The sequence below is a fragment of the Vulpes vulpes genome, chromosome 12 (genome assembly GCF_048418805.1).
Source record: "Vulpes vulpes isolate BD-2025 chromosome 12, VulVul3, whole genome shotgun sequence".
Classification (NCBI taxonomy): Eukaryota; Metazoa; Chordata; class Mammalia; order Carnivora; family Canidae; genus Vulpes; species Vulpes vulpes.
Window position 1 is genome coordinate 172,113,153 of NC_132791.1, and position 24,731 is coordinate 172,137,883.

Here is a 24,731-nt window from a genome sequence, read left to right on the forward strand (position 1 = left end):
TGCAACCCTTGATTCAGGGGTGTGAGTCAAGCCCCACACTGAGCACATAAAAAAATAAAATAAAATAAAACTCCAAAAAAATTTTGGCAAAGTCCTTTTTGCCATGTGAGGTGACATATTGACAGGTTTCAAGGATTAGGATGTGGATATTTTTGGGAGGCCATTACACTGCCCAGTACATATCCTATGAGAGGTCTATGAGGTTTGGAAAAACTCCAGATGAGCCTGGTCACTTGCTCTGACCCCAAATCTTTCTGAAATCGTTTCATCAAACCACTGAAATTACATTTTCTCTCCCCATCTCCCTCCCTCTGCATCAAGGTCAGAGAGCATGTGCTGGGGTCACTATCTGCAATCACTACCACCCTGGGGGACATGCAGGAGGTACAAAGGTTGGCCCAGGTGCTGAGAGTGGTGACCCACCACAGTGAGGAGCTCACACCCAAGGCCCAGGTAAGTGAGGCCCATCTGCTGTCCCAGGCCAAGCCATGGGACACACACTCTGCTGTAGGTAATTGACAACTCCCCCCATGTCAAAGGTCCCTCAATCTCAGGGCCACCAAGGTTTCCGCTATCTTCTTTCCAATGATCCTGCATGAGTGATGCCGAGAGAGAAGATGTCCTCCTGCAGCTCCTGTGTCTCATTCTGGGTGTCATAGCCTGTGTGCTCACATACCTGACTCCCCTACCTGCCAGTGGCACCTCAAGGTGACTGACTCTAATCACTGGGTGACACTAAATGTGTCCCCAGATGCTGCTGCTAACCTACCCATGTTCCCCACTTCATACATACTCAAGTTCACTAGTACATATCAGACTGATGTCCAGTTGCCAGTTCCTGTCTCTTTCTTCTTTGACTCCTACCCCCACCTCACCAGCTACTCTGCCTGCCTACATCTTAAACCCTTGCCTCAGGCTCTGCCTCTTGGAGAACCCAAATTAAATCACCATATTCCCCATGTTATAGTAACGAAAGGTTAAAAAAAGAAGCCCTAAATCAGTAAGAGGGGAAAGTCATCCTGGCTCTGCTCCACCTATTCTCAGGAGGTTGTGCCCCTCACATTCTCCAGCCTGAAGCCAGCAAGGCTGACCTTTATTTCTGGGGCCATGATGCTGTTAACATCACATTTGCCATTTATACGCCCATTTGCTCATCCATCCACTCCATGTACATACATCTATTCAGTGCCCATCTATGTACATCCATCACTCTACCTTTCCATTCACTCATCCTGCATTAATTTATTCATTCATTCAACAAATGCTTCCTGAATGCCTAATATATATCAGGTACTGTGCAAAAACCGTGCATCAAGAATTCAGCAAGTCACACAACATAGTCTCTGCTCACAGCACTTTCAGAGTACGGGGAGAGCAACACTTTACACAAATAATCTCACAAATACATACATAATTACAAAACTGGACAAGTGTCTTGTCCATCTATCCATCCATCTATCTACTCATCTGCCACCCAACCATCCTTCCATCCTTCCACCCAAGCCCATCCCCCACTCAGTGACCATTTACTACTATGTGCTAGGCATTGTGGAAGGCACTCTGGGAAGACTCAGAGATGGACGAGGCTACTCTCCTGAAGGAATTTAGCACATTGTAGGGAAGGAGAACCTACCTCAAGTCAGTGACACAGGCAGCCTGTGCAATGGGCCTAGATTTCTCCTACTTTGTTTCTCACCTTGCTCCCTTCTTGTCCTTTGAATGGTGTAGGGGATAGTCTATCAGCAAGGGCTCATGTTGCTTTTCCTTCTCCTTTGGGAAATCCAGTGGGAGGCCACTTGGGCTCTGCAGCATGCCAGTGAAGCCCTGTTGGCACTGTGTTCCAAGGCCCATCCTGAAGACCAGAGGCGCCAGGCAGCCACCAAGGACCTGTTTCAGGCTGTGGGCAGTGTGCTGGAAGCTTCCCTGAGGGAGGGACCAGAAAAGCATGCAGAGGCCAAGGGCAGTCAGGTATGTGTCTCAGCCCAGCTGCAGACCTCCCAGCTACCACACACCCAGCTTACACCAGCCTTTCTAGATCTTGCAGATGAAGAAAAAGAGGCAAAGAGGTTAAAACCATTTCTAGGGAGCTAGAAGAAAAGTTACAGAGACCAGAGCTTCTGGGAGGCAGAGCACAGGCTCTGGATCAAGGCAGCCTGCCTTCCAATCCTGCCTCTGTCGCTTTCAAACCCTGAGACTTGGGAAGGGTACATAACTTCCCTCAGTCTCACATGTCACCTGCAAATCAAGGCATTCCGTCTCATCTCAGATAAGCCACCAATGGAAGGGATCACATGTCTACCCCACACAGTACATTTTTAGAAGAGAGGCAGCCCCAGCGTCCTTGATGGGGGCACAAGGGGAAGGGCCTCCTAGGATGGTATCATGATGGAGTGGAAAACCCATTTCTTGCTGCTCCATAGTCCTATAGCATGTGGGGAACACACACACATACACACACAGTCACACTCAAACACACCCATGCACTCACACACACCCACAGACACTAACATATTCACTCACACACTCCTACACTAACACACACTTATAAGCACTCACACTCTCACACATACATGTAAGCACACAGTCCTACACATACTCACAGAGATGCACATTTACACTTCTATCTTCATACATGGCCACATGATTGCACACACACACACACAGACATATGGTTACAGTCACACACAAAACCACATTGACACTCACTTATGTTCCAGCACATACTCACACATATCCTCAAACCCACATTCACATTCAGACTCACAATCACACACTTATGCTCAGATACTCAGATACACACACTTAATTCCTTATATTCACAGGTCACACTCAAACACACATATATTCACATTCACATCCACTCAATCACACACACACACAATTCGTGCAAACATCTAGCCCGTCTCAGATCCTCACATTTTGGCTTCAGCGACACTGCATCCTCATCTGGGGGTCTGGGTATGGTGAGGAGCAGTCCAAGCCCAGATGACCCAGTGAAATGGCTCTGCCTGTGGCTTTCTATTTGCCCGCAAATAAGACCTGGGTTATGGGTGGATGTCAGGGTCAAATAGCGCAGCCCAGAGAGGCATGCAGTGTGACAGCTCAACACACAGACTCAGGAGCCAGATGCCTGGCACCTCACTGTGAGTCCTGGCACTTGTCTTTATCAACATGTGAGCTCTGCAAGTCACTTATCCTTTATGTGCCTTTGTTTTCCCATCTGCCAAATGGGAATTTGAGAATTCCCAAGGGAAGTGAGAGCACTTGCCTTCCAGACTTGGATGAAAAGGGGTTCACATTCCAAAAGGGGTTGGAATCTTCACGAGTGCTTACTTTTCACTCCCCACAGAGCTGGGAAGTCAATAAACAGTAGTGCTGTCCCTTCCTCACTCCTCTGCCTTCTCCCAGTCCCTACTGAGGGTCCCACGCTAGCCTGGTGACAGTAACCAAAGGCAGCATACAGAGATGGGTCCCCAGCAGTTACCCCTGTTTTCTTTTCCAGATGGCCTCCGTGCCCCAGCTGCTCAGAGTTGTGGAGCATGTGCAGGCTGCCCTCCTTCTGGGGACACTGCCTGGGGGCCTCCCAGCCACTCTGGCCACCCCTTCCATCTCTGTATATACAAACAGGTAACCAGCTGCACTGAGGTCCCAAGAGAGCCTGTCCCTGACCTGGCTCGGTCCACACCCTCATCCTAAGACCCTGTGCCAGGTAGAGCCCAGAAGACCAGCCTTGGAAGTGGGACACCTGAGGGGAGCTGGATGTGGGAGGGCTTTTCACTGAGATAAAGTCTGGGTATTTGCACAGCATAGGAAAGGAGCTGTTGAGTGCCAAGTCCCATCTTGGAGCCACCCAGGAGTCCTGAGAGATGGATCATGTTGGAGCCAAGCAGGCAGGGAGGCTGAATGAAGGGGGCCTGCCCACTTTACACCACGTTCTGGGTGTGCCTGGCCAACCCCATTGCTCCACAGAGCTATGGGGATTCAAGATACACTGGCCTTGGGAATTCTTTGTGGAGGGCCTGCCTCTTGCTGCACCCTAACAGTACCTGAGAATGCCCTCCACCCTGCATGCCTCCACCGGACAAGCAGGTGCTGCACCTCCCTGCAGGCACTTCTGCAACTCTTGTAGTGAGCCCCCTTCTTTGATTCCTCATGCCAGGGTTACCCTCTTGGGTGCCAGGGGCAGTTTTCCGAAGCAGCATTCTGATCAGAACTAGGGTCTGAAACCAGGTCCCCAATCTAATCAGATGGGACATCAAAGGCCAGAGAAGATGGGGCTAGAAGCCCATGACATCTGAGATCAAGTAGGTAGAGGGGATAAGCCTGGAGAAGTGTCCACATCAGCTCATTTATTCATTCAACAAAGTATGTGTTGACCACCATCATATGTCAGGTGCTCTTCTAGGCATTGGGAGCGCAGCAGCAAACAGAGCTGGCTAATGCCCTGTCCTCATAGAGCCTCCAACCCAGCGCTGGGGCCATCAGCTGCTCTTGTGCTGCTCCTACTGACATGAACATGCAGAACCATCTAAGGGGACTGAAATAGAGCCATGTACTCTGATGGCAACGCTGGGGTTCCCTGCAGTGCAAGAGATGTTCCTCTGACACTGGCTTTCTTCTCTCTCTCCTGACACCTATGTTCTCACCTTGTGGCCAGAATACAGCCCCGGAGTTGGCGAGGCTCCTCTGTGCATACTAAGGCTGCCAGCTCTGCAACCTTTACCCTGCCTGTGGCCTCCTCCCTTGGCTCCATGGAGGACAGCTGGGAGCCTGTGGACATCAGGGTAACAACAGTAATAACCTCCTTGGGAGCAGCCCTTTATAGCTTATTTGTCACTTCTATGTGTGTTTGCTCATTTATGTTGATAACAACCCTGTCAGTTACACAGTATTACTACACCCATTTTGCAGATGAGGTTCAGTGATTCACCCAACGCCACAAGCAAAGTGGCAGAGCTGGGATGCAGACTCGGGCCTTCCAACACCCAAATCCATCCTTCTTCCACTGTGTTGTGGAATTTCTCCAGCTAATTGGTTCAATTAGTTACTGGAAATAAAGCTTTTTGGACTTCATTCCATAACTAGGAAATGGTGAACCCAGAGTTCTTTTCACTCCCAAGTGAGGGCACATCCGATTCTCAGTTCTTTGAGCCCCAGTGAAGGCAGACAAGTATATCTCTCTTGGGGGCTTGTTGGCTTTGCCAAGAAGAAAGACTTGGAGGGTTTCATGGTCCAGTAGTTGTATAGCTTTATGGGCCTGAGTGGGTCCTCAGCCCTGGAGGACAGACACACCCCAGGAAGGCCAGATACAGCTAACAGCCGGGTTCCCCACTCACCCCATAGGACAAGGCCACTTGTCTGTCCCATCTTAGGAAGCTTATCATTCACACAGGGTTGCAGTCACCTTCCAGCCTTCAGGGGCCTTAGCCAGCACTTCTTGTTCTTGGTTTCAGGTGATGAGTTTCCCCAAGAGCCCCTTCCCAGCCCGAAGTCACTTTGATGTCAGTGGAACTATTGGTGGCTTCTGTTTGACCAGCCCTAGTGGACATCTCATACCCATGAGGAATCTGTCGGAGAATATCGAGGTAGAAGTTGGGGGTGCTGTCAGAAGTCCATGATCACTTCTGTTTTCTTCTTCAACTTGGTTGAGACCAAAAGTTGATTAAAGAGGAGAGTAGAATGGTCTTTTTTTTTTTTTTAAGATTATTTATTTATTTATTTATTTATTTATTTATTTATTTATTTATTTGAGACAGAGACAGAGAGAGAGAGAAAGACAGAGAAAGAGAGAGAGAGGCAGAGACACAGGCAGAGGGAGAAGCAGGCTCCATGCAGGGAGCCCGACATGGGACTCGATCGTGGGTCTCCAGGATCGCACCCTAGGCTGAAAGTGGCACCAAACTGCTGAACCACCCGGGCTGCCCTAGAATGGTCTTTATGTTACACATCGTATTTTAGCTTAAAACTACAAATGTATATCATTGCCAATCTTTGGCTATACAATCAAAACATTTCTTTATATCTGTTGATTGGAATTTTAATCATCTTCATTACATAAACCACTCTTACCATCCAGGCTCTAAGCTGTCAGATTTTCTTTAAAAGGCTGATCTGATGACATAAGCAAGGAGTTGGGGTGATATGAGGAGAGGCCATGAGCCAAGGGACATGGGTGCCTCCAGAAGCTGGAAAAGGCAAGGAAGGTATTCTTCCCTAGAATCTCCAGAAGGCATCAGCCTGCCAACTTTATCCCTATGAAGTTGATTTTGGATTTCTGGCCTCCAGAACTGTAAGACGGCAAATCTGGGGTGTTATAAGCCACCAAGTTTGTGGTCATTAGTTAAGCAGCCCCAGGAAACTGATAGAATGAGCACAGCACAGTGTGGATCTCAATTCCTGGGGTGCTCACTTTGCCTTGCTCTGTCCAGCAGCCCTGATGCTCATTGGCATTCCCACCCCATGTACCCTTGATTTGACTGTTTTTGATAACAGATCCTGCTGCCTCGGCTTTTGGAAGGGCACAGTGAGCCAACTGTGTTAAACCTGACCAGTCCTGAAGCTTTATGGGTGAACCTGACTTCAGACAGAGCAGCTTTGGGGATCCAGCTGCACTGGAGACCTGCCATCCCACTCATACTCAGCCTGGGCTATGGCTACCACCCCAATGAGACCAGCTATGATGCAAAAGCTCACATTCCGCCAATGGCTGCTACAGGTAGTCCATCAACTGGACTAGCTTCTTGAGCTTCTTGGGGGTGGGGAGAGGGTGACCAACTTAAAACTTGAGAATCAGAAGCCATAGAGAAAAAGAAAAAAATAATGTCACATTCAATGCTGATTTTTTGTGTTATTATTACTACTATTATTATCATTTGGCAACATTAAGTGAGCATTTACTACATGCCCTGAAGAAACTGACAAACACTTATAGAACTAACCTTGTTGTAACCTTGTAATCTTCATTACAACCCTCAGGATGGGCATTATGGGCATTTCCTCTTGCCAGATAAGAACAGAGAGGTTAAGTAACTGATACAAAGTCACACAGCCAAGAAGGGACAGAGTCAGAATTGGGCCCTCATCTATCTGACTTGGCAGCTGTGCTCTGCACACGGACCTGGGAGTGTGTCCTCTCCTCTCCTCCAGGTCTCAGGAGGCGAGGGCTTTCCTACGACATTAGGGAGATCACCAAAGTGAGCTTCCCTGCCAAGTCTCTCCCTTCCATGATGTTAGCCCCAGGCTCCATGAGGCTTCCGGCTGACCTGGATCCCTATTTCTTGCAGATGGGCTGTCCACGTGGATCCTGAACCCAGAGGACCTGCATTTTGGAGAAGGGGTCTATTATCTGACTGTGGTCCCCGAGTCTGACCTGGAACTGATCCCTGGCAGGGACCTCACAGTTGGCATCACCACCTTCCTGTCCCATTGTGTGTTCTGGGATGAGGTCCAGGGGACTTGGGACAACTCTGGGTGCCAGGTAAGGAGAGGATACAAAGAAGAAGACAAAGCAACATGGTTGGGTGTGTCCAACTCACTTAAGGCTTCCTTCCAGTGTCTCTGCTGGCCATTTTGCACCCCACCACAGCGTCTCTGCCTACGCTGTTCCCTGTGCCTGGAATGCCCCTCTTCCTGGTCTAGTCAACTCCTCCTTCGGATCCTGCCGCAAGTGTCACTTCCTTGAGAAAACTGTCACCCTGGCTACATCAGATTCCCCCTGTAGGCTTTCCTGGTGCATACATCTGCTCCTCCATAGCACTAAACACAGCATTATGCCATTTCATATCTACTCAGGAGGTCCCTGAGATGAGGTCTGTTCCCATGGTGCACTGAGAGCCCCATAAGTCAGGAACAGTGGGCTTCACTCACCACTGAAAACAAATGGCTCTTGAAGGAATGGACAAATAATTGGGAAGCCCTGTTGACTCTGGGCTGCTAGGCGGCCAGGCCAGGGTGTCCTCTCCAGGGGACCAAACTCAGAGCTGAGCCCTTTATTCTCTGCCAGGTGCTGTGTTCCATGCTTCACCTGCATTACTTCATCAGATCTCCACAGTAACCTCTAAGACACTAGATACTCCCATTCCACAGGTGGTAAAACAAAGGCTCAGGAAAGTAAACACATTTAGCTCAAATCCCTTGCCTAGTAGGTAACAGAGTTGGGATTCAAACTCAAGTCTGTCTCCAGAGCAGGAGCCTTCAGGGATATGCAGTGCTGTGTGTCCAGCTCCCAATCCAGTTTTGCCAAACACCTGGATGGCACGTGGCTCTATTAATTGCAGTCAGATCCCTATCTCAGGTCAGCTCAGTTCTGTGCATGACACTTCCAGACATTGGCTTTGAGGCCACCAGAGGCCATCTCTGGGGCATCGGTGTTCCTCTTCCTTCTTCCATGCCCTTCATACTCTGTTCTCTCCCCGGAAACAACCTACCCTGCCCAGAAAACTCCTATTCACCCTTCAATTTTCCCATTCTAATGCCATCTCCTTGGGAACTTCCAGACATCAGGAGCCTCTCTCTGCTGGACTTCCACAGCTCTTAACACCCTCCCCAAGAACAGCAAACCTCCACATCTAGCTGAAATTTATCACACATCTGCCTCCATCTACTAGACTACAAATACCTTCTTCCATTTATTTAACAAATAATTACCATGTGCAAGGCAGTGGGGATATAATGGTTAGAGAAATCAGTGAGCTTTCAGTCTAGCAGAGGGCACAGCCAAGAAGCAAATAGCACACATGATCAAATGACAATGGGCACAAGTAGTGTAAGAGGCCAGGCCCCAGCAGAGCCACAGAAGGGGGCTCAGAGCCAAGTTCCTTCTGGATTTATTTCTGCCACAACTTCAGCCCCCTTGTCAATTCCTGCCCTGGCTTCCGGCCACCACACGGAGGGAGTTCCCAAAATGCTAAGAAGAAGTGGGTGCATTGACACGTCCAAGAGACAGTGTGTTCCCCATGCTTGCAATAGAGGCCTTTGTGCCTCATGAATAAGACGCTGGGTGTGTTGCGACCTTCCAGAGCCTTCACTCCCAGCAGCTGTCTGATGCCCATGATGCTGGCCTGGGATGCCTTGCAAGGCTGTCCTCAGAAAGGGGGATGCTGCAGCAGCTAGGGGCACAGCTCTGCCATCAGACAGACCTGGGTCCAATCCTACTTCATCAATACTAGCCAGGTGACCTTGGACAAGTCACTGTACCTCTCTCAGCATTCTCATCTGAAAATGGAGATAAATGATAGATACCACTTACTGCTGGGGTGGGACCTTGGCAAGATTAGGGGAGAAAGTAGTTAGCGAGGTACCTGACACACAGTGAGTGCTCCACAAAGTGATTGCCATGTTGAACAGTGAACACAGAAGAAAAAACTACACATGAAATGGAAATCAAGGACCCATGGTCACTGGGTGGGGGAAGTTTGAGGAAAGATGGGGGGGAAGACCACTTAGCTAGATGTAAGTTATTGGAACGTTTCTAACTTTTGAGTAGGTAGGGGTTTTCAGGTCCTTATTATGTTGTTGAAAATATACACCTACTAATACATGCATCCATGAATGTGGGACATACAAAGGTGGTATGTCAGAGACCAAAAGTTATATGAATCCAATATTGTGTACTTGATGCTTATTATATAGATGTAAATACAGATATAGGTATATAGAAATCACTGAAGAACCATAAATAAGCAAACACGATCAAGTTCAGGTGGAAAACCAGCACCAAATTCTCTACATGACTGAAGAAAGCTCCCAATCTATGGTCTGTAGATTTTCTTAGCAGATAAAGGAAGAATTATTGCAAAGGGTCTGAGAACCTAGATTCTTGCTTATATATTTTCTCAAAGGTTACTAAAGGTACAATTGCTGTCACGAGGGTATGAGCAGATTAATTCCCGGCGTTCAAGAGACTCTCATGCTGAGAGGGTTGTGAAAGCCAAGGGAGGCAGAGATGTAGACATAAAAAGTCTGGTCCCTGGGCTCCTAGTACTGAGGTGGTCTCATTACCAGCACCTGCTTGGGTTTCTTCTCTGAAACCAGCTCCACCCTCTCTGGGAGTGCCAGGTGTTCCCATAAGCCCCACAGCTGCACACCAAATTCTGACCACGATTGGGAAACAGAAAAACAATGGAGCAAACACGGAAGTAAAATCTGTCAATAAACATTTGGGGTCATGCCCATGTGGAGGGGTCAGCCTTTGCTGGGTGGCTTGTTAAGGAAAAGAGACAAGACTTACCTGTTGGGGCAGTTTGGGCTGTAGCAGCTTCTTCCTTTTCATGTGCTGAGCAGAGAAGAACTTTCTGCATGACAGTGTTTTCTGCTCTCTCCCACCTTAACACCTCCTGGTAGATCCTGGGATAACAAGATGGTGCTGAGACGTGGGGCTGAATGAAACCTTAGCCTACCAAATGGCCCTGGTGGGGTGGCAGGGTTGGAAGTCGACAGATCTAGAGAAGGCCCTAAGTGCCAGGTGTGAATTAAGAGCACAGAAGGGGTTCCCTGTCCTGGCCCATTCCTGTTCCTGCAATCCCAACCTCATTATCCTATAATACAGGGGACTGTGTACCCAAGCTCCATCTACACACCTTGCCCCCCATAGCCACATCTTGCCACCCTTGTGCCTAGAGGTGGGAACACCCATGGCCAGTCCACCAGGGAAGAGTGATCCTGAGGAACAGGTCTATACAGGCCCTAGAAGCAAGGAGTTCCAGATCCAAGTTCCTAAACCATAGTCTAGAAGTGGGAGTCCCAGAGCCAGGACTAGGGTAAGGTAAGTGAGGCATCTATAGTGTAAAATTTAAGGAGGGCCTCATTCTTGGGGTCACTGAGGGCCTCACCCTAGACACAGCTGGGTGGCATATGCTGTGATGGGCATGTCCCCAGGGCTCCCTGACTCCCCATCTTGTGCAGATGTGCACAGCCTGAGGGCAGCTAGAGTGACACTCCTCTAGCATATATATATATAGCATCTAGCTCATATCCTCTAGCAGGCCCAGGATAGGGGTCCCTGGTACATAAATCTAAGGGGTAAAATTTAGGGAATGCTTTCCTGGTGCTGAGACAGCAGCTTAGGATTTAAACATTTTTCCTTCCTATCTCTTTATGTGATTCCCCTAGTCTCCATTTTTTTGTTTTTCTGTGAGATGACCAATCATCCTAGTGTGGCCAGGACTAGGGGCCTCCAGGGCACAGGACTTTCATTTTTATTTATTTTTTTTAAAGATTTTTTTTTTTTAATTTATGAGATACAGAGAGAGAGGCAGAGACATAGGCAGAGAGAGAGGTAGAGAGAAAGGCAAGCTCCATGCAGGGAGCCTGATGTGGGACCTGATCCTGGGACTCCAGGATCACACCCTGGGCCAAAGGCAGGAGCTTGACCGCTGATCCACCCAGGCATACCAGGACTTTCATTTTCAGAAGAAGGAAAGTCCCTGGGAAACAGATGATCTAAGTATCCCAGATGTCCTCTCAGCACCTAACCTGTTGTCTGGCCTAGAATTAGCACTCAACATGTATCTGCCCAATGAGTAAGCATCAGGGGGAGAATATACTGGAATGATACACACCAAAGTTGTGATAATGACTGTTTATGGAGGGTGGGGAGCAGAGGAGACTTCAACTTCACCCAAAATAGCTCTTGAAAAGGATAAATAAGACTGACAAGATATACAGTTGCCCACTGAGAATGATGGGTACAAAGATAGTTGTTATAGATAATATTCTCAGCATTCGAAAATTTTTAGTTAAATAAAAAAGCTAAAGCTCAAGAGAACCCTAAAGCTGGTCTCCCCAGCCAGTTTTATGGGGAGACTGTCATGGCGGTGTCCATCTCCCTTGGGCTCAAGCAAGCCCAGACAGATGTACTGCCATTCTAGCACGGCCTCTTTGGGGTTGCAGGTGGGGCCACGGACCACCCTCTCCCAGACACACTGCCTCTGCAACCACCTCACCTTCTTTGGAAGCACGTTCCTGGTCATGCCCAACACCATCGATGTCCGCCAGACTGCTGAACTCTTTGCCACCTTTGAGGACAACCCCGTCGTTGTGACCACCGTGGGCTGCCTCTGTGTGGCCTACATACTTGTGGTGATCTGGGCGAAGAGGAAGGATGCTCAGGATCAGGCCAAGGTGAGGTTGCATGGCCCCTAGGAATGGGAAGAAGGAGTAGAGTGTTCCCTTGCAGTATCTCTAGGGGATGGAGCCCAGGTGGGAAGCCAAAGGACTAGTGGCAAATCCAGGTCATCCCAGGAAACCCAGCTCCTCAGCCTCATTATATGTGAAATGGCTTTTGGCGTCAAATTGTCAGGAGAATTGTGTTACTGACCATTTATTGAGGATTTACTATATGCCAGGGATTATCCCATTTAATACTCCCCACAGCCCTAAGGGAAGATACTGTGTTGAGAGTCCCCAAGACCATTCTTAAGTTCAATGATTTACTAGGAGGACTGACAGAATTCAGAAAAGCTGTTAGCCTCATGATTATGGTTTATTACAGTGAAGGATGCAGACTAAAATCAGCAAAGGGAAGGGTCCAGGAGAGATCCAGCAAGAACTTTATACTCCCCAGTGGAGTTGTATGGACAGACTTCATTTTCCTAGCAATGGCATTTGACAGTACATACGAAGTATTGACAATAGGGGAAGCCCACCTGAGGCCTGGTGTCCAGGGTTTAACTGGGGGTCAGTCACATACATACAGAGTGGCCATATGACTCAGTTTACTCAGGCTCCAGCAAAACACTTTCCCATCACCACCTACACCCAGAGGTCAGGCTCTTACAGATGGCCCGAAGCCCTTACCATAAACCACATTGTTAGCAGACTACCTGGATGGACCAAGGTATTCAAAGACACTCTTATCATGCTGGATATTCTGAGGACATAGGGGTTATCTTTTAGGAGCTGGCCAAGAACCAGGCCTTTCTTTGAAATGTGTAGGGTTTGGACAGCCCAGGCCTTCTGAGGCCCCCCTTTACTGCACAGTACCTCTATCATCTTACAGAGGAAGAGACCAAAGACCAGAGAGGGCAACTAACTGGTCCAAAGCCACCTCCCTGAAGCCAGAATTCAAACCTGGATCTGACTGACCATAAGACAGATCTGAGAATAGAAATGAGACCAAACCTCAACAAATTGCCAACAACAAAGTTCTGATTATTTTTCCAATGTATGTGCCATGACATTTAGTGAGTGAGCCTTCGATAAAATCCTGTGTCTTGAGTGAGTACATCAGTGATTATAAGGATGTATCACAAAGCTCTGAAATATCCTCCATTTCCGTCCTCTCCCTACACAGCAACACCTCCTAGGATGTTAAGGTGGCATAAAACTTAGTAGCGGTTGCAGCATTTATATTGCTGTCTTCAATTCACCCAAGAGATTAAACATTAATACTTTAAATGCCTCACCTGTAGGTTGGTTCTCAAGAAGCACACTCTGAAATGGAGTTGAGCAGTGTTTCATAAGGGATGCTAAGGGTCAACCACTGGGAAGGGAGAGAAGGAGGCAGGATGAGCAGAGAGAAAAACTGAGCTAGGAGCTCCAGAGATGACCAAGTTGGGTCAAGATGCCCAGGTCTTGATCATGCCCAGACACCACATCAGTCTGCCATTGTGTGTCAGCCTCCCCAGGTGGGCACATGGCCTCAAGAGAGGTGGATCTTGCATCCCTGACAACGGGGGGAACAACCCCTCCATTGGCTAATCCGGGCAGCTCATCTGCCCACTGTAGCCTAGAGAGTCTGGCTTTGTTTTGTTTTGCTGCTAAACCACCTTAACGTTCATTCCCTTTAAATTCCCTTGGAGTTGCAATCTGGTCGTCAATTTTAGAAATTCTATATAAACAGAGTTTGTATCATTCACCAGATCAAGCATTGAACATTCTCAGCTTCATACCAAGTTCATTTCCAGTCTACTTTTGAACTGTATTGAATATTAAATGCATTTTGTACTTTAAAAAAAAAAGGTTTTTATTTGACTTATTCTCACCTGGTGGGATGAATAAATGACATACATAATTTTGCTCTCTCCCTTTGTCATGAATGACCAGCTCACTCTTGGCTGTTGTGTAGTGGATGAACCCACTGGACAGGGCCCTCCTAATGTCATCCTTCTGTCCAGGTGAGGGTCACAGTGCTGGAGGACAATGATCCCTTTGCCCAGTACCACTACCTGGTGACAGTCTACACTGGACACCGGAGAGGGGCAGCTACTTCCTCGAAGGTACCTGATCATACAAGACAGTCCCCCTCCCCTGCCCTGTGTTGGTTAGTATGTCCCACCCCACAAAGCACTTGCCGGCTCATTGTCAAGTCATAGCATGGTGGATTTAGTGTTGTAAGGTGTTTGTTTTTTTTTTTAAAGGAAAGAATCTTTTTGCCAAACAAAATATCCCCCCCCAAGCCCTAATATTTAAAAATATAGAGGAAAATAGGTTAAGGGAAAGTTGAGGTCTAGCACTGTGCCTCTGGTTATCTCCCTTATCCTTACCAAAGAATAACTCAGATGGTTAATTGGTAACCTGCTCACAAATTTGCTCACATATGAAGAGTCAGTAAACTGTTATTGGTGAATAAAGAGAAAACAGAATTTTTAAGAGAAAAGAGGAAATGGAAGGAAAGAAAAAAATGCCTATCATTTGAAAACAATGAGTCTTGAGTTACATTTTTTTGGATAAACTGATGAGCTGGAATCTAGCTAAGAGGTCAGGCTGAGCCATCTGTCCTTTAGCAGGCTGGCTAGAGGTAGTGAAAAAACTATCTCACTCATAAACTCTCTGAATTTCTTGAGCATTTAGCTGTGGAGCATTCAGCAGGTTGTCTCTGTAATGTCTCAGCGTCCTTAGCTAAATCTAGCCTGTGCCACATCCCTCATCAGAATATACTGTTCTCTGTGGTAGCCTTCAGGGTTCCTTTACTAAAACTGAGGGCTCCATGGAACACAGTTTGAGAATCACTGGCACTGTGTATATTATCCTGGAGAAAGCTCTATTGTTTGTTTGTTTTTTCAAAAATGACATTAAGCTTCATTAGAGCAGAGCGTTTACTTTTTACTTTTTTTAAACTTTAAATTCAATTTGCCAATATATAGCATAATACCCAGTGCTTATCCCATCAAGGGATAAGCCTTAGTTCCTTAGTTCCCACCACCCAGTTACCCCATCTCCTCACCCCATCCACCCCATCCCTCCCCTTATGCAACACTTTGTTTCCCAGAGTTAGGAGCCTCTCATAGTTACGTTTTACTTTTTAAATTTTATTTTTATTTATGTATTTATCTTATTTTTATCTTAAAAATTATTTTATTTTGATTTATAGCTATGTCTTGGGTCCTCAACGAGCTGTCTAACATGGAGTAAGTGCTCAGTAACTACTTGTGGAATAAACATAGGAGTTAACTTCATCCATCTAACGAAACATTCATCTCATTTCCATTTGATACTCAAAAGTCCACCAGGAAAGGAGTGAAAACTTGTTATCCACAGGCTAGTTCTCTTTCTGGAGAGTTGTAGTCACATTTCAATTTGATATTGTCTTAGTTTGGGTATCTGGCACAGGCCAGGGATGCTGCTAAACACCCTGCAATGCACAGGAAAGCCCCCAGAGCAAAAAATTATTGAGTCCAGAATGTCCATAGTGAAGAAACCCTGCTATGGAAGCAGACTCGAAACTAGGATTCCAGTGTAAGGAGTTGATTTGAGGGGCGGATCCTCTACTGGGGACAAGAAGCCTACAGGGAACAGAAGTAGACAATAAAGGCTGCCAAACTGGGCAGCTGGAGCTAGTCCCATGATGGGAAACAGTAACCAACATGGGCCTCAAAGTCATCCCAGCTGATGGCTGAGAGAGCTGGCTTATTTATGCACCAATCCCACCAGTCATTGGTGGAGGACAGCTCACAGTACCCTTCATTCCAGTCTCTGCTCTCACAGCCCAAGAACCCCCCCCCCCCGGAAAGTGATGCAGCTGCTGGCAGTTGGATGTAGGTGCAGGGATTGCTATAGCAAGCAGTGAGGCTGAGGGATGTGGACTGAGCACAGGTGGTTGAACTGCAGCTGTTTGGCTAGGAAATCAGCATCACCTGGATGGCTACAGAAAAGCAGATTCCTGGGCCCTGTCCCCAGCATTTTTAGTTGGTAGGTCTGGAGCAGGGCCTAGGAATATGTACTTTCAAGATAATGGGCACTCATGGATTTATATCTCAGTGCCAGGTGCTTTGGGAGACTTGTGGGAATATAATTGTTGGCGGTGGGGGAGGGGGACAGTTCCTACTCTATAGCCCTTACAAATAAATATATGAAAAGTTTAAAAAGGTTACCAAGAAATGTTTTATAACTCGTGCTGAAGATATAAATGTAGATAGTGTCATCCCAAATCTTCATACACTGAAAAATAACTCAGGCAGGTCCAAGATGGGAAGAGGAGAGAATGAAGGGGCCATGCTATGTTGGTTCTCATAGGTTTTTGGGAAATTCCAATGAAACATATCCACCAGGGCTTGGTTACCACGTGGATTTGGCCACTCCTAGTCTCTGGATTTCAGGTGACTGTCACCCTATATGGTCTGGATGGAGAGAGTGAACCCCACCACCTGTCAGACCCTGACATCCCAGTTTTTGAGCGAGGAGGAGTGGATGTCTTCTTACTCTCCACCCTGTTCCCCCTGGGGGAACTGAAGAGCCTGCGGCTATGGCATGACAACTCAGGGGACCGGCCATCCTGGTAAGTCAGGGGTGGGCACACCATGAGAACCCACTAAGTACCACACCAGAGCTGGGCACTGTGCATTTGCTGCCTGGCTGATCCTCACATGTCTCTGCAAATACATAGAATGGATTCCCACTTCATAGACAGAGACACTGACGGTCAGAGAGACCTACCCACCCACAAGCCACACACACTGGATCAATAGCTAGGAGAAGGACTGGCGGTGGCAACCCTAGGGTCCAGTGCCAGCCCCACCCTTGGCACATGTGCAGCATCAACCTTCATTTAGCCCCCAGTTTCCCATCTGTAAAATGGGATAGACGCCCATTGTAAAGACAAATCTTGCCTACTAAGAGGACACTAAATGAGACATTGGGCTGATTCTTTAGTAGAAGAGCTAAGAACACCTGTCACAGCTGAGCACTAAGTTAAGCCTTCCTGTTTCTGTGCCTTTTCTCATTGGTTCCTCAAGGGCAAGTACTCTTATTCTTGTTTTATAGGTGGGAAAAATCTAAACTCAGAGAAGACAAGTGACTTGTCCAAGGTGACACACCTGGCAAACTCCGAGCTAAGCATCCACCTGAGGATTCTGTGTGAGGCCAAAACTAGTGACCAAAGGAGTCATTTCCAATCTGATCACCCATCAGTGGCTTGCAACTGAAAAACAAAAAAACAAAAAACAGGGCATGGGACGCCTGGGTGGTCAGCAGTTGAGCCTCTGCCTTTGGCTCAGGGCGTGATCTCAGGATCTGGGATTGAGTCCCACATCGGGCTTCCTGCGAGGAGCCTTCTCTCTCTGCCTATGTCTCTGCTTCTCTCTCTGTATCTCTCATGAATAAACAAATAAGGGATCCCTGGGTGGCGCAGCGGTTTAGCGCCTGCCTTTGGCCCAGGGCGCGATCCTGGAGACCCAGGATCGAGTCCCACATCGGGCTCCCAGTGCATGGAGCCTGCTTCTTCCTCTGCCTGTGTCTCTGCCCCTCTCTCTCTTCTCTCTCTCTCTCTCTCTCTCTCTGTGACTATCATAAATAATTTTTAAAAAATAAAAATAAAATCTTAGAAAAACAAAACAGAGCACTTACACTGCTGACATACCAGCAGAGGAGAGATGATTTCATTTCTTCCCTTGGTCTCAAAGACCTAAATCAGGTTGGATGATACCCATGAAATCCTGAGTCCAAAATAGATGGCTTACTCTCTGGGTGGAAGCCTGCAGGAAGATCAGGTTGTGTGCCTAAGCTTGCACCTCCCTGAATGCATACAATTTACACAACTTGGCTTTCCTCACTTGCATCTGGGTACTGGCCATGGGCTTACTGCCCTGCACCAGAGTTAATAGTTTCAGAATGTACCTTCTCGCAGCATATCTGCGAAAACATGGCAGCCTAAAGAGCTGGCTCTCCACACTAGCTGAGCTCCCACATGAGGCCAATTCACCCACTGATTAGGGCATTTTGGTCAAGGCACCAAATAAAAACAGTGCAGAAAAATACGAAATCTCTCTTTTTAGGAGTTTTTGTTCTTAAATGCAGGTTTGCAAAGCTGTTACCTTCATGGTATCCAAAGAAGCCTCAACCCCTAACCTTGTCCTCAGAAGTATGGGTCTCTTCTCCAGGTATGTGAGCCGGGTGCTGGTGCATGACCTGGCTAGGGACCGGAAGTGGCATTTCCTCTGCAATTCGTGGCTGTCCATCGATGTCGGAGACTGTGTCCTTGACAAAGTATTTCCTGTGGCCACAGAGAAGGACAGGAAGCAATTCAGGTACTTTTTTTTTTCTTTTTAAGGAAATGCTGTTTACCTTGTTGTTTCATCTCTAGGGAAGTTGCACTGCAATCCAATCAAAGCAAGATAAAAGCACATTTTGGCTATTGGGACTGGGTGACATTAATGACCAATTATTTTTTCTTTTTTTTTTTTTTTTTTTAATAAATTTTTATTTATTTATGATAGTCACAGAGAGAGAGAGAGAGGCAGAGACACAGGCAGAGGAAGAAGCAGGCTCCATGCCCTGGGAGCCCGATGTGGGATTCGATCCCGGGTCTCCAGGATCGCGCCCTGGGCCAAAGGCAGGCGCCAAACCGCTGCGCCACCCAGGGATCCCTATTTTTCTTGTTGGGATTGAGGGGCCCTGGAGGGACATGGACCCTTGGACATAGATCTTTGAGGTGGTGAAATTGTTGAACAGTTACCATATTTCCTAACACATGTTGTAGAAAAATATATTTTATATTCATGAACAGACTGATTTGAATGGTGATTCCATGTCAGGTCATCTGGCGCTCCTTCTTCATGCAATTTTACCCTAGATGGGTATTTCAGCATGCGTGTCCTTTGGCTTTCCTTCCTTCCACATCTGGTTAAACACATAAAAGCAAGTACAAATATATACACACGCACTCATGTGTACACACACATAACACCACAGACTATTGTTTATTTTCTATCTTTTAAAATGGCATTACTCTAAATGTCACCTTTTTTCTTTTTTTAATATTTCATTTATTTATTTGAGAGCAAGAGAGAGCACAAGTGGAGGAGAGAGGCAGAGGGAGAAGCAGGGAGAAGCTTAGCAGGAAACCTAATGTGGTGCTCTATTTCAGGACCCTGAGATCATGACCTGAGCCTAAGGCAGACACTCAAATGACTGAGCCACCAGGTGCCTGTCACCTTTTTTCTTTGATGATAGACCATAAACATCCTTCCAGGACAGTATGTTTAGGTCAAAGTTTTCCTCACTGGCTGAGTAATATTTCACAGACTAAATGTCCCACAACTAATCCAACCATTCTTCTATCAATGGACATTTAGTCTGTTCCCAACCAATATTAAAAAAATCAAGAGACTCCACAAAATTCTGACAAGTATGAAGATGCCGGGCCAGTGTTCCTGCCTGACTCCAAACTGCTGGAGCGAAGTACCAGCCTTCTTCTAAGAGCCATGTGTTCTCCGTGTTGCCACAGTCCTCACCTACTCCCTAATACCTTACTCCCAACACACTTCATTTAACTTGACTTTAGAGGCCCCTCTAGGCATTTGGCTTTGTGACCTCTACTTTAAATGGCTTCTGAGTTGGGTTCAAGAGCAAAGTCTGTTTCCAGTGAGTTTACTAAAAGGTGACTTTTCCTCTTTGCTGCCACTGTGAATAGTTCAGCCTGCAAAGGGAAGAAGTTGGAGTCACAGAGACTTGAGCCCCAGGAGAAGCAGAACATCGATGTGGGCACACAGTGCACAGTTCCACAGGCCTCCTTCTGACTGGCTGCATGCCCTTGTAAAAGTCAGCTCATCTCTCCAGGCCTCAGTTTCTACATCCAAAGAATGACTTGTTCAGTGTGTTTGCCCCAAGGGGACCTGTGCAGGTCCTGTGAAATGGTGTGGGTAGCGTACTTAGCACAGTGAGTGGCTCAGAGTAAGTGCTCCATTATAAGAACAGATGTTATCCTCTCAATGCATCAAATGTGTGATGCCTAGAAACCAAAGAGCCGTCTGAAGGCAGGGCTGTGTCATTCCCCCATGAATCCTGGTGCCCAGCAGAACATGTGGCACACAGCATCAGACTCACCAAATATTTGTTGAACTGTCAGTAGTACGATGAGTAGAACAATCATGTGGAAAGTCACTGGTGTTGGCACCTGACCTTTCTACGTACCTTTACTCTGCACAGCAGAGTGATGGGTCAAAGTACTGTGCAAGCCTGAAGGGTGCTGGCATTAGCCACCAGAACAGGTGCCAGCTGGAGATGTCAGTTCCACACACTCTCAGGAGAATCTGGGCTCCTGTGCAAGTCCTGTGGTTAGACTAAATTCTAGACTAACTGAATTCTAGTCTAAATTCTAGACCAACACAGATGCCTAAGGACAATATGGTGCCATTTTCAGAAACTCTGTCTTGCAATTTTGATTCTCTCAAACTGAGCCTGAAGTTAGAGCCTAGGATTTTTAGCCAGTATCCTCTAATTCACTAACTATAATAAACCTAACAACATTATAGTTACATTATTATTTTGAAATTATAACAAAAATAATCATTGCTAACACTGATGAACACTCCCACATATGCCAGCTACTTTGTCAAATGCTTTACAAAAATCATTGCTTAATCCTTTCAACAATCCCATGAGGCAGGTTCTGTTATAATCCCCATTTTGCAGATGAGTAAACTGACATGCAAAGAGGAAAGGAACTTGTCTGAGGACACCTGTGAGTAGGAGGGCTGCCTAGGATTCCAACACACTCCGTTTGGAGCCCCATTAACTCTAAGTGACCCTAAGATGCTATATGTCTTCCACATTAGAGAACATAGAGGATAAATCTTAGAAACAAACCCCTCCCTCTTATCCTAAGATTGCTCTGAAGAGACCAGTCTTCTCCCATCCCTGCCCCCTACCCTGCCTTTTCACAGCCACCTGTTTTTCATGAAGACCTCCACGGGCTTCCAGGATGGACACATCTGGTACTCCATCTTCAGCTGCTCAGCTAGGAGCAACTTCACCCGTGTCCAGAGGGTGTCCTGCTGCTTCTCTCTGCTTCTCTGCACCATGCTGACCAGCATCATGTTCTGGGGTGTTCCCAAGGACCCAGCTGAGCAAAAGATGGACTTGGGTAACTCACAATGTCATGACAGAACTAGTGGCCAGTGGGTACCACATAACTCCCAAGGTCCCAAGACCACCTTCAGGTTCAGTAATTCCCTAGAACTATTCACAGAAGTCAGAAACACCATTAAGCTCATTATAGACATAAGATAGAGATTAAAACCAGGAAAGGAAAGAGGCACATGTGGCAGGGTCCAGGTAGGGACCAGGTGGGACTTCCAGTTGTCTTCTCCCAGGGGAGCTGTGACAATGCTCATTCTTTCTGACAATGATGTGTGACAACACACATGGAGTATTGCCATCCAGGGACGCTCACCTGAGCCCTAGTGTCCAGAATTTTTATTCTCTGGGGGCTTGCTCACATAGACATATCTGACCCCCCCACATGGCTGACCTTAGCATCCAACCTCTCCAGAGACTGAGGTGATACTGTGTGGCCAAGGCCTACATCATAAATCACTCTTAACATAGACTATACAGTGTGGCCCAAGATCTCAGGTAAACAAAGGTGAACCTACCAGACAGAACATCTCAAGAGCTTAGAGGTCACCTCCCAGGAGCCACTCAAGGGCGAGACCTCTCTCTGGGCAAGATTAATCTTTACTGTGCAGCCACTTTCTGGAAGCAGTGGAGGAGACTTTCCCATGGACCCTTTCCTTCCTCTGTTCTAGGTAAAATTGAATTCACCTGGCAGGAAGTAATGATTGGACTGGAGAGCTCTCTCCTCATGTTCCCCATCAACCTCCTAATTGTTCAGATCTTTCGAAACACCCATCCTCGGGTCACTAAGGAGCAGAAAACTGGGAAATGGGACAGGGGCGCCCCCAGTCTGGCCTCCTCACTGCAGCCCATGGAGGATGGTCTTCTGACACTTGAAGTGGTGACCAAGGCATGTCTTCAACCTTGGCGGTGTGAGGGTGCTTAGGCCTGGGCAGAAATGGTGGGGGGGAGTCCTGAGGCTTGAGGCCCGGCAATCCACCCCATGATGTCTGACAGCATCAGTCACCAAGGTTCATCAGCAGGCATACACGTTCAGTTGTGCACATATATACAGGTGTACACACAATACACATTGTGAAGGTGCATGTGTATACATGCACACACCTACAGACATGTACACTTGCACACATATACATAAAGACATACACACATATATACCTTTGTATACCTGTACATGTACACACATGTATATGCACACACACCATACACATACACACATGCACACATACATACAAACACCTACATATATATACGCGCACACACTTTTTGTGTTCCTAGTGCATACAAAATATTACACTTTTATCATAGATCCCAGCTGGATCCCTGGATCCCCACAGAAGGGACTCCCTTTACGTTCATTCACTCAATAAACATTTACTGAGCACCTAATACATGACATACTTTGAGAAAAAGAGCCTGGAATGAGCCAGTTTGAATCCTAGAAAAGGGATTTTCTAGGTGACAAAATGGAAGCTTGGGATGATCCAACATCATATCTCAGTGGGCAAAGCTGGGATTCAAACCCAAACTGCCAGGCGCCGGGGTGAATGCTCTTAACCACTATGCTGCCCCCTCACCTTTAGCTCACCTTTCCCTTACCCAACCTGGGCTGACTTGCAGGATATGTGGAGACTTGTCAGTAACCTGTTTAAAGCTCTGAAAGTGCCACCACCTGCCTCTGGCTGGGACTCAGCAACCTTAATGGACATCAATCAACTGCTGGTCTTGGTGGAAGATGTCATCTGTCTACAGAACATGGAAGGGCAGGAGTTCTGGGAGGAAGCCAAACAGAGAGAGGACCCTTTAATACTGCCTCTTGGGTCTCTACAAGTGAAAGGTAAGTCCTAATGTGTCTGAGCTGAGAAAGGGGGCATGTCTGGGCCAGGTGGAGGCAGGTCTATATCACTAGGGCGTGAAGTCCTACTTGGTCTCCCTCACTGATCTCCATTGCAACCACTTCCTATCACCTCCCACTGTGCACACAGGCAACCCGCTCTCTTTACAACACCAAGCTGCCTTGGCCATTAAAGACCTTTACTCATGTACCTGTCCTTTCATTGAGAATATTCTTTCTCTTCTCCTCTCTTAGCTAATTCCTAATCAGACTTTAGTTTTTAAAGGAGTGTTTTAAGCCCTCCTTCCTCAGGGGAGCAACCCCACACTCCAGGCCACAACAGATCTCCAGACACATACTGTTTAGCCCCAAGGTGTCTCTTGCATTGCTTTTACACAGCCTGCTGCCAAATCATGACTTGTGTGACGAGCTCTTTAAAATCTGCAACCATCCTGGCCCCATGTAGCTACTGAGCACTTGAAATGTGGCTGGTGTGATGGGAAAACTACATTGCTTATCTTAATTTCAATAAATTAAGGGGGCCAGTGGCTGTCATACTGGCTGGTGAGGGTTAAGAATGCTGCCATTTTTAGCGCACCAGGCTAATCACTAAACCTTGTATAGAATACAGACATAGGGTCTACAGAATGGGGAATTTGAATTCATAAACTCTTCATCCACCCCTCTGATATAGTGGATTTCATTTTTGTAGCTAAGGCCAGAATCTGCAGTTTGAACCAGTCACTCAGGTGACTTAAAAGCACACTGAATGTTGAGAGTCAATGACCTCAAGACAAGATCACATGTCCTTACTGGCTGGGCCCATGCTGACTCTGTGGTCAGCCCCACCTTGACCCCATGCTCCAGCTACCCTGAAGGATTTGTCCCAGAGAGCCGGGCTTGGGCTATGAAGGCAGTTCTGCGGGAACTCTGCTCATACCTGCACTGGACACCTGGCCTTGAATTTGGGGGCTTTGGTGTTCATAGCAGAGGCCTTAGACTATGGACTCTCGAGTCAGGCCCTGGGACTCCCCCGGGTGCAAAAACAGCTGTGCAACTTTGGACAAGTTGCTTAACCTATGACTTAGCTTATTCCCCTGTAAAATGGGAGTATTGATCCACCTCGCCTCTTGGCTCATTCCGATGACTGAATGAAGTCATAAGACACATGAAAAGTTTAGACTCAGCCTGATACAAAGCAGGCATTCAGTAGGTGGTGTTACAATTGATCCGGGAGTGATGGTATCTTCCAGAAACATTGCCAGAGGGCTTGCAACATAAAGGCTGCTGATGTCAGAACCTGCAGCTGTGGCTTCTGCAAGGAGGCTGAGGGAGGAGGCCTGAGTCAGAGGGAGGCCCCAGACCTTCACCGTCATCTAGCCCAAGCCCAGCTGTACCCTTCACAATGCTGGTTACCTTCCCACTCATTCACTTCTCACTGGTGACCTTGAGGAGCTGTGGGAGAGGTGATCTCTCCTGCCACTTCCCCTATCTAGCTTCACATACCTCTTGCAAATATAAACACTGGTCTGGATCAACCTGGGCCCTTACTGCTCTGGGAGAAGGTGCCCCTAGGCTCCAGAGTCCTAGGCCTGGTTCTGCTGGG

At 47.2% G+C, this 24,731-nt stretch overlaps 1 protein-coding gene across 1 annotated transcript in view; it reads left to right on the forward strand.

Moving 5' to 3' along the window:
- The window catches only part of LOC112911892 (polycystin-1-like protein 2), an 87,608-nt gene that overhangs the window by 39,298 nt on the left and 23,579 nt on the right, over positions 1–24,731 (forward strand). The window contains exons 16-29 of the mRNA XM_072731966.1: positions 322–453; positions 1,786–1,968; positions 3,503–3,627; positions 4,658–4,784; positions 5,454–5,585; positions 6,493–6,715; positions 7,284–7,477; positions 11,890–12,120; positions 14,115–14,216; positions 16,536–16,714; positions 18,315–18,461; positions 21,099–21,298; positions 21,963–22,180; positions 22,912–23,128. Of these exons, the coding sequence (XP_072588067.1) occupies positions 322–453; positions 1,786–1,968; positions 3,503–3,627; positions 4,658–4,784; positions 5,454–5,585; positions 6,493–6,715; positions 7,284–7,477; positions 11,890–12,120; positions 14,115–14,216; positions 16,536–16,714; positions 18,315–18,461; positions 21,099–21,298; positions 21,963–22,180; positions 22,912–23,128 (2,410 nt within the window). The remainder of the gene's footprint in view (positions 1–321; positions 454–1,785; positions 1,969–3,502; positions 3,628–4,657; positions 4,785–5,453; positions 5,586–6,492; positions 6,716–7,283; positions 7,478–11,889; positions 12,121–14,114; positions 14,217–16,535; positions 16,715–18,314; positions 18,462–21,098; positions 21,299–21,962; positions 22,181–22,911; positions 23,129–24,731) is intronic.